The sequence below is a fragment of the Phaseolus vulgaris genome, chromosome 1, assembly GCF_000499845.2.
Source record: "Phaseolus vulgaris cultivar G19833 chromosome 1, P. vulgaris v2.0, whole genome shotgun sequence".
Classification (NCBI taxonomy): Eukaryota; Viridiplantae; Streptophyta; class Magnoliopsida; order Fabales; family Fabaceae; genus Phaseolus; species Phaseolus vulgaris.
In genome coordinates, this window is record NC_023759.2 from 43,353,743 (window position 1) to 43,365,634 (window position 11,892).

The window sequence follows — 11,892 nt, forward strand, 5'->3', positions numbered from 1 at the left end:
TTAAAATTTTTAATTCCATTCTCTCAAAATAATTTTTTTAAAATCTGTTTAATAAACAATTCATTTTGAAATAAATAATTACTTTCTACATTTATAATTAAAATATCAATTAAAAATAGCACTTATAAAATATCAATTACTTTTTAAAAAACCTACAAATTAAAAATTTCTATTTCCACTTGTAAAAATAATCATTTTAAATACATTTATATTCAGAAACAAATTATATTACAAAACCATAATAATCCAATCATAAATATAAAACAGAAATAAAAAAATTAACTTTACATAAAAAAAAATTAAAAACCTGAAGATAAGCAACAATAGCACAAGGATAACTTTGGATGAAGAACAGTGCCTGAAAATCACATAAAAAAAAATTAAGAAACATAGAATTCAGAAAAATATAGAACATAATCGATTATGCTCTCAGTTATACAGAAAGGATAATCGATTATCCAGGCATAATCGATTATCTTCGTAGGCAAAAATAAAGCATAATCGATTATGGCACACAATAATCGATTATGGCCATTTTTCAACACTTCACATAATCGATTATGCCTGTAAATTTTTACAGATAATCGATTATGTTCTTTGAAAAATCGATTATCTGCCTCATAATCGATTATCTTACTGGTTCAAATTGAGGCATAATCGATTATGCACCATTGCAGAGAAAAAGCTCTAACCTCAGAACGAACCCAGATGAACCAGATTAATCCAGATGAATCACAACAACAACCCCAGGACGTGAGATGAACAAGGTATCCTAACAGAAACGAAGATGGCTTATAGGAATCTCTCCAACCACACCACAATGCACACTCTATGGCTCGTATCTTCGGTTTTCTGTGAATGGAGGAAGGAATTCATGCTCTTATATAGCCAGCTTCACGCCCACCTACCTCACCCACTACATTCACTCTCCTTTCACAGATTCAGAGAGAGTCAAACGATTCCTGAGCCAAGTCAGGAATCCCATGGCTTCATGTGGCATGCATGCAGAGGGCGCAGGGGCACTGTTTCTCTTCATTCCAGCAAAAGCAAGGGCAACGTTGTAACTTGCTAGGGATGACTTGGCACTCCCACTCTACAGTGCAACTTTCTCTTCATCTTTGCGCAAATCAACATTTCACTCAAATTGGTCTTTCCTTCCACACTCGCCCGCTAGCATGCATGGATCCAAACGGGGTGCTGTTGTGACTTCCGTCGTCGCCAACAGTGGCACCCCTGGATCCAAACGAAGCCTTAGAGTGTGTTAAAAAGGTTTGGACCTCATCCACTTTATACATTTCAATTTTGAAACTATATTTAGGAATTTCTTCCTCCAACCCATGGTTTCTTCCTACAACTGGACAGGTGCAGTGGAATTTGCAACGTTCCTATTTTTACCCATTTTTCTTACAAAAAAATAAAAAAAACTAATTATCATATAAATATATATAATTATCTAATAATTGTATCTTAAAAAATTATCTCTCTTCATAAAGATTTTAATATATATACAAAAGTATTAGAAACAAAACATTCAAAACTGATGAACTCTATCACCTGCAACCTCATTTGCTTCCGTGTAAATTAACACGATCATCACAGAGAAAACAAACACAAAACAAAGTACAAAGTAAACTAGCTATATTTAAAACTTCAAATATAAGACGTTAAATATCAACATAAAACTATCAATGTTTACACATTTCACAAATTCATCAAGTGTCTATCACATCCATCATCCACATTAATCATGTTAGATTTCTACTGACTCACATACTCGGACACTTAACTCTACTCTTGAAAGACTCGTGTATTGAAATTAACATCCAGAGACCTGCACATGTCATACTACTCATTATGAATTCACACAACCATGTGCATAATCATCGATATCTTAATGTCTCATCATCTCACATGACAGGGTAAATTCATTTTATATGCTTTGATCAGTTCTTTCAAACTTCAGACTCAACCAAATGAACCTCTTTCGACTCTCACTAAGTGAATAACTTCATCTATATGATTCCATTATACCAATAGAGTCAGGATCGTCACATTCACATGACACTCGCAAATCAATACACTCTAATAACAATCTCAACACGATATTTTCTTTCCTGAAAATACTATGTCTTGATAACACTTTCATCTCATTACACACATCATTTAATACATCAATGCACCATTCAATCACATAATATTTTAAACTTTTCTAAACAATTCAACTATATCTAAAAATTCACTTAAACACATAACTAAGTTCCTTTAATCATATTTTAAATAAAGTTTAAAATTTCCACTTAAAACAGTAGACAGTAAGAAACTAGGCTTGGGCGAAAATAAAAAATTCAAGTTTTTTTTTAACTGGCTTGGGCGAAAATTTTTAATGTGAGCGAAAATAGACCAGCGTGCACCCATGATTTTTTTGGCTTGAACGGAAAATTTTAGTGTGAGCGAAATCAAACCGTGTGCACCCATATTTTTTGGCTTGAGCGAAAACATTTTTGTTTGAACGAAAATGGACAAACGACACTCCAGACTTTCCTCATTTTTGCTTGAACAAAAATCCATTTAGTTTGAGCAAATATGGACCAGAAAATACCTCAGAAATTATCCCATTTTCGCTTGAACAAGATCCCATCTTGTTTGAGCGAAAATGGACCCCAGAGCACGTAATATTTTTATTCAAATTTTTATTTTATCAAATATACTAAACCAAAGTAACAAATTTCCTGCCTGAGTTGGACAATTACTCCAAATCAAAATCAAACAACCAATACCCAACCACATTATCCTTTAAGTTATTCATCAAACTATTTAAATACATTCATTTACTTATTCAAATCAAATAAATATAATTTTATAACATCTGTCATATATCAAATTTCACATTCAAATCTCAATCAACTTCTAATATACTTAAAGCAAATAATCTTGCAAGAAAGTTTGAGACTGATGACCACGTCACCCCCACATCCAGATCTTTTAGCCTACAGTTCTATTGAAAATTAAGACTAGATATTTTCACTAAGAGTTCCAAATCTACCAAAAGTTCAAGAATAGCTTAACCTGCACCACAAAAGTCTGATAAAAACTCCAACTATATCACTAGGACCCTGAACTAACAGATATTAAACTTGAAGTTAAAAGAGTCACATGCCTTTTGATTAAGCCTAACTCAGAGACAAACCTAACAAGTTCAAAATTTGACTAAAAGAGAAGAGCAAAAATGAACTTACTCTATTAAAATTTTTGATCTGTTAGTCTTGTAGCATTCACTGTCAGGAGTCTAATGGCGGACTTTGATCATCAAACTGATGAGCGAGGAAGTCAAAATCTTAAAGAGAAGGGAGAGGAAAGGAAAAAGAAAACTTTTAGATAGATGGTATTTCTTTTAAAATAAAACAGATGAATAATTGAATTTTCTATTTATATGTTATTTTTATTTTAATAATAAAATATTTATGTGTCATTTAAAATATACCATTTCTATTTTAAGGTTATTTTCTAAATCCTTAGAGAATTTCAATTTTAACCTTAATAAAAATAAGTAAATAAATCACTAACATCCCTTTTTTCCTCTTCTTCATCTTTGCTACCTCCATCTTATTCCACTAAATGTTAATGGCTAAAGAAGTACTCTTAACCTTCTACTGGTTCCATTACAACCACAACTCCTTAACAAAAAAAGAATTTTTCAATTTTTCTCTTTTTATTATGAAAATAATTAACAACCTTATTAACAATATACATATCCTAATAAGAGAGAGTGTTTATCACGAGAAAGAAGAAGAGCATTTATTGGTAACGTTTATGTGACAGGACCCAACGTCTAATGCAAGTGTTTAACGCGAATGTTTAACACAGTAAAGATGATCGTCTAGTGGAGAGAGATCACTTGATAGTCACCAAGTGTCTAGGACCTCTCGTGAAAGATTTTGAAGAACACCTACACTAAGAAGACACACAACAAAGAAAGGAATGCGAGAGAGAACATATTTAAATAGGAAAACTAGATATGTAACACATCCATGAAAAAAATGGAACAACAACATCAACACCAACACTCATTAGCCACGAAGTATAATATATTGTATGATGTAAAAAAAAAAGATGATATGTTTTATAAATTGAGAATGCAACCTCATTATTAGTACCTTCAGCGATTTACTTAAGATAAAGACAAAACTTAAATTTTATTGAGTTTCTAACCAACACTAGTTTATCCATTTATTTGATAAACACAGTTAATTCAAATAAATCATTCATGGCAATCAAAATTAGAAAAAATAGAAATTGGTATGCATCTATGGTAGCTCAATTCATGAGATAGAAAAAGAAAACCTAAACAACAAATTCTATTTTGAATTTAAAAATACCTTTTGGATTTTAATGTCATGCATTCCATATAATCTAAAAGATAATTATGGATTACAAAATATTTTCTAAATTCTACGATTCAGAGTGTATCATGATAGATAATACCATTGATAAGATTATTTTAAATTCAAAATTAATTTCTTGATTGAACAATATAAAATGTGTTTATATGTAAACGTATTAGACATATTCCTAGATTCAAAAAACTTTTCGAATTGTTAAATTGAAAATCCAAAATTATATTCTCAGATTTTGTAATCCAAAATTCTTTGAATTCCACAATTTAGAATTGAAAGAAAAACATGAATTTAAAAGGTATTTTTAGGGTTTACAGAATTATGGGGGGCGTGCATCAAGAAATTCTCACTATATTTTCGTAGCATCCAACACCTCTATTGAAAGGTGAATTAATGAAAAGCCCTACATCCAGAAAAAGTATTCAGTATTTTATATGACAATTATGTTTGGAATTATAGATGAAGGATAAAATAACTATTTATTAAATGAAATATAAAATCTAGAATACAGAGTGGTTGTCAATCAACACTTGTTAAAAAATATTTCCTTCAAATTTTACTCTTCCAAATCTGATTTAAACTAACCTATGAATTTTACCGAACTAAATTTTGTAAAAGAGAAAACATACATATTATTCATACAACAACTTATATAATGTTTTAGAAAATATTATATATATATATATATATTTTTTTTTTATATTACACTATTTATTACATCTCAAATTTATTTTCTTTTCTCTGTTTCTCTTACTTAATTCCGTATTTTATTATATATTTTAAAATAGTTTATTATGAGTTATTGTATGCATAATATTTCTAAAATATAAAACATGAATGGAACTTTCTATGGTGTTGGTTCCATCCAACTGTTTTAATGCAATAATATTACTTCAATAAATTTCTAGATTATTCGTCAACTCATCCCAATATTTAGCTGGGCTTTCGTTTTGATAACAAAAATAATTTATAAACACATTGTCAGATGTAATTGTAAAAAATGGTTAAACTAGTTTTAATATATTAAATATTAATGAGAAAATTTAAAGAATACGTGTATTCCGTCTGTTCAATTGATTATAGAACATATAAAGGTGAGTATCCTATTAGGTTAAAATTAAAAATTTGACTTTAAACTTTCTTTGTTGATTTTTCATTTGAATACTGTTAACTAACAAACATGAGAGATTAACTATTACTTGTCATGTAAAGTTGTAAACAAAATAACAACTGAACATATCCTCAACATGTTAATTTCGTAAAGTATTTCTATTATAAAAAACCAACCTAAAAGACAAATTTTATTTCAAGTACTAATTTTAAATTTTAAAAAAATAGAAACCTAAGTGCACCTCAAAACCCCAAAAGACCATTCAACCAAATAGAAACAAGTTGCAGGCACAGATATGAGCACTCCCACCACACAAGTAGAAAACAAAGGAGAAACACTACATCTCTCTGGTGCCACGCAGTATGGTTAGTAGTAGCCAATTCCCCTTTCTAAACCTAGGTTTATATACTCTTCCTACCCTTTTAGTTCCTTTAACCGTGAGATGCCAAACACACCTACTTCAGCCGTATACTATGTAGGATTGGAAACTTCTGCATATTACAATGGCAACATATATATTTAATCATATAGAATGTGGCATTTAGAAGCCCAGAAAAACAAGCTCATTGGAGGCATTGTCTTGTACAAGTTATGAGTAATGCCAGCTTGTTGTTCACGTTGAATCACAAGTATATATAAAATTCCATTTTCCTTTGTTTTTCTGATTATAGGAAAATAGGGTGAAACCATGAAAATAAGAGAGGGAGTGAAGTTAAAGTATAACAGTTGGGCTGTACAGGAAGTGTGAGGAGTTAACAACGTATCTTCTTCACTCCTCAGCCCCCTACCTTTATCTCCAAAAGCCTCTCAACTGGTTGTCTGCAAATTGGGCATCTATTTGTCTGGAACCTCAAAACCTTCGCACATCCACTACACATACACTGAAAATAGAAAACGAATTCAGCCTACGTATTCAAGGTCTCAAGTAACAAATAATTAGTTTTTAACAGTTAAATTAGGTTAATGATCACGAGTTTGCAAAGGGCCCAAGACTGAAAAGTGACAGACTAACAAATTAAGTGCTGAAAAGGTAGGAAAAGATTTGAAAAGAAGATGTAAGCTAAGATTGGTTATGATATTGATAATTACCATCATAATTGTTCTATCAACGAATCAGAGAAAAATTCATTCAGAAAGGGAAGTGTAAATACCATATGGCGACAGGGATGAACAATTGTATCTCGAGGCTCCGACAAGCAGATGACACATTCTTTTCCTTGGTCACTCTCATCCACGTCAGCTTCTGTTGAATTTCCAATGCCATATATCTCCTGCAGCTCATACCTCATTCCATTCACCCACAAGATCTGCTTAATAACTTTCAGTCGGAACTCTCCTTTCTCCTTCTCAAACACTGCTTGGGTAATCTGTGAGTTTGTGCTGTTACCAGATGTTGGAGTTCTATCTGACTCATCATGATTACTAGGGGATGCGTCTGCCTTTACTGCTAGCGGGTATACATCCATGTCACCCACTTTAAGTAACTCGGACTCCTCAAAAACAGAAAAATCAATACCAGTTCCAGATGGCTGCCTAAACTTCTGGCCAAGACCTTGCTCAAAATTCACAGTCACTGGAGCAGGACTGTTTTCCTTCATTGGTGTTAGGATGCAGTCTTCACCTTCTTTTGCAAAGAAATAAATGGTGACGCTGTTAAACAGATAAAAAGAAACACAACCTTTAGAACAAGTACATGAATAATTATAGTACAAAATATTCACATACATAACCATCGATGACAACTGCCCCCCTTTCCCCCTGCCTCAGTCACAAATGCACATTAGCCTTTACAAGCACTAAATATCAAACATGTAGCTAAATCTGTGCCCATTAGCTCCACAATGCTCCATATATGAACCAGAGTAGTGACATTTTCACGAGTTTAAAATTTCTAATGCGACATTAATAAGTATTAAGAAGCATATACGAAACATGCATTAAATTAATCACTCAGATACCTTAGAGAAAAAATAGGTACTGTTTCTTTTATAGCTTGAATTATAGGTCACCAATTTCTAGCTACTACTGCCATAACTTGGAAATTGCAATAAATGGAAGTAGCAGCACAGTCTTCCATTATCTATCCCCCAAAATTCAAAAAGTAGAACTCCAATTTAGATATAAGAGTGGAAAAGGAAAGAAAAGCATAATTAAAGATTACGTTAGCATTGTAAACCAACCCTAACAGCACAAAAACCTAAACAGTCAAACTATTATGGAGCTACCACCCTCTTTGATATGGCTCTATTCCATTATTGAACAAAAGCTAAAATTAAAATGAAACAAATAATCAACTCCAACCCTGGTTTGACAGCAATAACAGCTTACAGATATAGAAGGAACCATGATAGTTGAATCTGGATCTAAAGTGTGAATTGAAAAGCCCATTTTCTGAATTGCAAATTGGAAAGTATCGTGAATAGTAAGATTCATGATCAATCACAATAATTTAGTGTGAGCACACACATATATAAGACATAAAAGCACAAAATGATCAATAACTAAAAAACACAACTCTAGGATAATTTTAACATAAAGAAACATGTGAGAGATGAAAATATAAACATTATATGAACACACACTAGCATTTTGAAGTCAAATAGCTAACAAAGTGTCATAGAAGCTTAAAAGCAAACGCTGTTGTAGCATAATAACATCCACAAGGCAAAAGAAAGTGGCTGCCTGCTACACAAATTCACTAATTCAGCACACAATAGTTGCTGCTGCAAAAATCATGGGAAGAAAACCATAAAAATGTGAAGGAAGACTGAGAGAAGACAAAGCCATTCATCAGCCACTCATGTTTGGCAGTGACAAAGGAAAGAAGAGCTGGACAGTAAATGTGAAGGAAACCATAAAGCTTGAACGAATAATGAGAGATGCTAAAATCCTGGAAACCCGCAAGTGGGCCTAACAGGAGGTAAAAGTGCAGTGCATCCTCTCTCATTTCTGCTAATTATTTTTGAGGGGGGATGTCTTCTGAAGGGTTTTACACAGTCAGTCACAGATGACCCAATCAGGTTTTGGGGACATGACCAACTTAGCTGACAAACTCATGATTCATGTGATTATGGAGCAATACAAGCAATTTGCTTACAAGTCAAACCAAAAATCGATTCAACCTTCAATTTTATAATAATCAAATTATTCGATTTGCAATACAAATCATACTATACTTACTACCATGGATAATATACCTTCATTTAATCATGAATATTACGTGTAAGACTTTTTCTTTAAGCTAGTAGGATTGGACTAGTGGTAAAAGGTTTGGGTAATTTGAATGAAAGTCAAGTCTCATCGCTACCATTGTAACAGGATTTTCTACAAGTTAATTAATGCTACCCTTCTAATGATGGTTAAAAGAACTTGATAAATTATCATCTATTCAGAAAAGTAGTTGCCATTTTGCCAATCATGGTAGTCAGTTTGAAAGCAAAGGTTATTTTTGCCTGAACATTAGCTTATCAATAATGTTATTCCTCCTATTATCACTCTGGCAATCTGTAGCAGCAAGAGATTTCGAAATGTTCAAATTGATTCTCCATATCATCAAAGTAAATTGAGCACACGCTTGGTTTCGTGTTAAATTATCCATAATAACATTAAAATACTAGCTAACGTGATTTAAGGCACATTTTCACATTAATAGTTTCACGTTGAATAATTGATCCATGGTAAAAATTGATTTAGTTGAAGGACACTGCGTAGCAGTTATGTTGGATAAAAAAATTGCTACCGAGTTTTACTACCTACTCGTAGAATAAAAACATCCAAACATAAATCACATCACTTCAAAATCAATTTTAACCAAAATCTACTTTGTAAAATAAATTTCATTCAGAACCAATTTTGCCAACACACATCCAAACACACACTGAACCCTTGAAAGGCACAATTACCTAAAAACGAGATAGCCATTACAAAACTATATCTACTCCTTCGGGGGAAAAACCCAGTTATCTAAAGCATCAACTTATTTAATGCAGTTAGCTTGAAAAATGCAGTTACCCCTGCATCATATGTATGTATGTTTTACACCTTATAACACTAACTAGAGCAATGCCCGTTATGCTAACCAGACTGGTAATCATAGGATCGCATGTTGGTAAGGTAACAGAAAATAGTTGCCATAACATAAGAGCTCAAATGAACAAGCCTAAACAATACAAAAGATAAGACAAGCAAGCAAGTACCATTCGAATAATCCCCCGAGAAAGCATCATTCCTATGAAAAAAACCCTGGCGTGAGCATAACTCAAGTTATATCAAATAGCAATTAAAAAAAACCCTGGTTGAAGTTGGTTTGATATTCTTTTGAGCTTTTGATTGCTTGTGTATAATAGAACCCTGCTTAACTGCTCACGCAAAAGTGAATGCTACTTGCTACTATTGTTGAATTCTTTGATGAATAACTAGAAGTAATTAGTAATCAAATCGCACCCTCAACAAGCAAATAACAGCATTCCAAAACCCCTACACCAGACAACCTCGCCTTCATGCAAGATAAACCGCACGGAGATAGCTTATCACAGAGAACTCAGATCCCCAATTTGAATCAAACAACCCCTTAATTTCACAATTCCAATGATAACAATCACAAAACTAATATTTACACAAGAAAACATACCTCCCAGAAACGGTGGCATCGAAGGAAAACGAGATAAGGAAGTGGGAAGAATTTCCCTCATCGGGTTCAAGCCTAAGAGTCTCTTTCCTGATATTGACATCGTTCCTTATGGTAACGGCCTTCTGGTGCTCAACAAAAGGTGCGGGGTTAGGCATCATGGGCCCACAAGGGTAACGCCCTGGAATCCACGCCGGGTTCATGTGCAGAGGATGTTGATGTTGATGTTGTTGATGAGGATGTTGATGCTGTTGATGTTGTTGATGATGATGCTGATGAGGCATGGGAGGCCCCGGAGGGTAGTAACCGGGGTAATGGTACTGCGGGTAATGCAGGGGTGGGTTCGGATAAGGTGCAGCACCATGGTACACGAATGGATTCGCGGCGATCTCAGGCTGCGGCGTCACCGGCGGAGGAGGCGGCGGGTGACTCCGCCTTGACGCTCCACTGTGCCGGCGACGGGGGTTGGCGCCGCCGCTTGAGATGTTGCCCATGAACGTGAGGGTAAAAGGAAACAAAAGCCCTAATTTTGGGTTTGTGGTTGGATTGTCCGTGCACCCCCGGAGGTGGAGGTGGTGGTGGTTTAGCTTTGCGCTCTTTGCTTCCTTAATAAAACTAAAAAAAGTTGTATTAATTATTAATTAAATCATTAATTAATTGATATAAAAAAATTGGAAGGGTGAGGCGAAAAGTTAAAAGGGTAAGAATAATAAAAGCGTGGAGCATTCACGCATTGATTTTGAAGATATGAAAGAAAAGAATAGAAATTAAAAAAAAAAGAAAAAAAAGTGAAAGATATTAGATGGCGCGCATTATGGAATGTCTAAATCTCTCTCTCTTTTCTTTGAGATATATTTTCTGACAGAGAGAATTTTTATTGGCACATTAATAGGAGTTGTAAAATTCAGACACACAAAAAGGTTCAACGACGACGTATTCATTATTATTTTTTCTCCTCATTTCACTGTAGCTGTCCATATCCTTTTACTTTTACAAGATTATAGCATCTTTGGCAGGTGGAATAAACGTCACTACGCAATTTCAACATGTCTCCTTGTTATATTCTTGATAAGACCTATAACGTTTGTGACAACATATCATTAGAACCATGTTAAGGGATTTTAAATTGGTCAAAGAGGTTAATATCACCTTGGTAGGTTGGTCCAATGCATTATAGTTCCTAGTTTGAAACACAAGGAAAGTATTATATAGAAGATAACATATTTGGAATGTAGAACTTTCTTGACCTTATAGGTCTTCTTTCTTAAGGTGCCTTTCAATTCACTCATTATCTTATAACAATCTTTTAATTATTCTTTTATTTGTTTAAGAATTTTGTTGTTATTATTATCACTATTATTGGATTTGGATTTTTTTTTACATAAAATATTTTGGACGAATAAATTAGAGTTAGATTGACTAAAGTTTAAAATGATAACTCTCAAATTAATAGAACATGTATAATGACTCTCAAATTAATAAGAGTTTTACAGATTTAATCAGACTTTCTAACAAAATTGTTATTGTTGTCCTCCTAATAAAAAATTTATATTTTTCAAACTTTACTTTTCAACTCATATTAGAGATTTCTAATTTCAAGGGTGTGATGAAAATGTTCTTTACGAGTGTGGATAATATTTAATTATTTTTTTAAAATTATGAGGATTTAGAACGAAAGAAAACGTGAAAAGCCACGGGAAAAGAGGAAGACAAACACGTCAAGCTTAAAATGTTAAAGAACAAAAATGTACTTGAACTTT

The 11,892-nt window shown here is 33.1% G+C and overlaps 1 protein-coding gene across 1 annotated transcript; it reads right to left on the reverse strand.

The window, feature by feature from the left end:
• Positions 1 to 6,001: 6,001 nt before the first annotated feature.
• On the reverse strand, positions 6,002 to 11,044 carry LOC137814450 (probable E3 ubiquitin-protein ligase LOG2). Its single transcript, XM_068617208.1, has 3 exons — positions 10,136 to 11,044; positions 6,657 to 7,155; positions 6,002 to 6,386 (listed from the first exon to the last, which is right to left on the reverse strand). Exons 1-3 carry the CDS (start codon positions 10,624 to 10,626, stop codon positions 6,282 to 6,284), a joined length of 1,095 nt encoding a protein of 364 aa, XP_068473309.1. The 5' UTR covers positions 10,627 to 11,044; the 3' UTR covers positions 6,002 to 6,281.
• Positions 11,045 to 11,892: the final 848 nt, after the last annotated feature.

Excerpts from the sequence above, each read along its gene's own strand:
- LOC137814450 (XM_068617208.1), bottom strand. The coding sequence starts at position 10,626 with ATGGGCAACATCTCAAGCGGCGGCGCCAACCCCCGTCGCCGGCACAGT. Across the intron at positions 7,156-10,135 it reads GATGCCACCGTTTCTGGGAG|CGTCACCATTTATTTCTTTG; the intron begins GTATGTTTTCTT and ends TCTGTTTAACAG. Across the intron at positions 6,387-6,656 it reads TTCATCCCTGTCGCCATATG|TGTATGTGTAGTGGATGTGC; the intron begins GTATTTACACTT and ends TTCTATTTTCAG.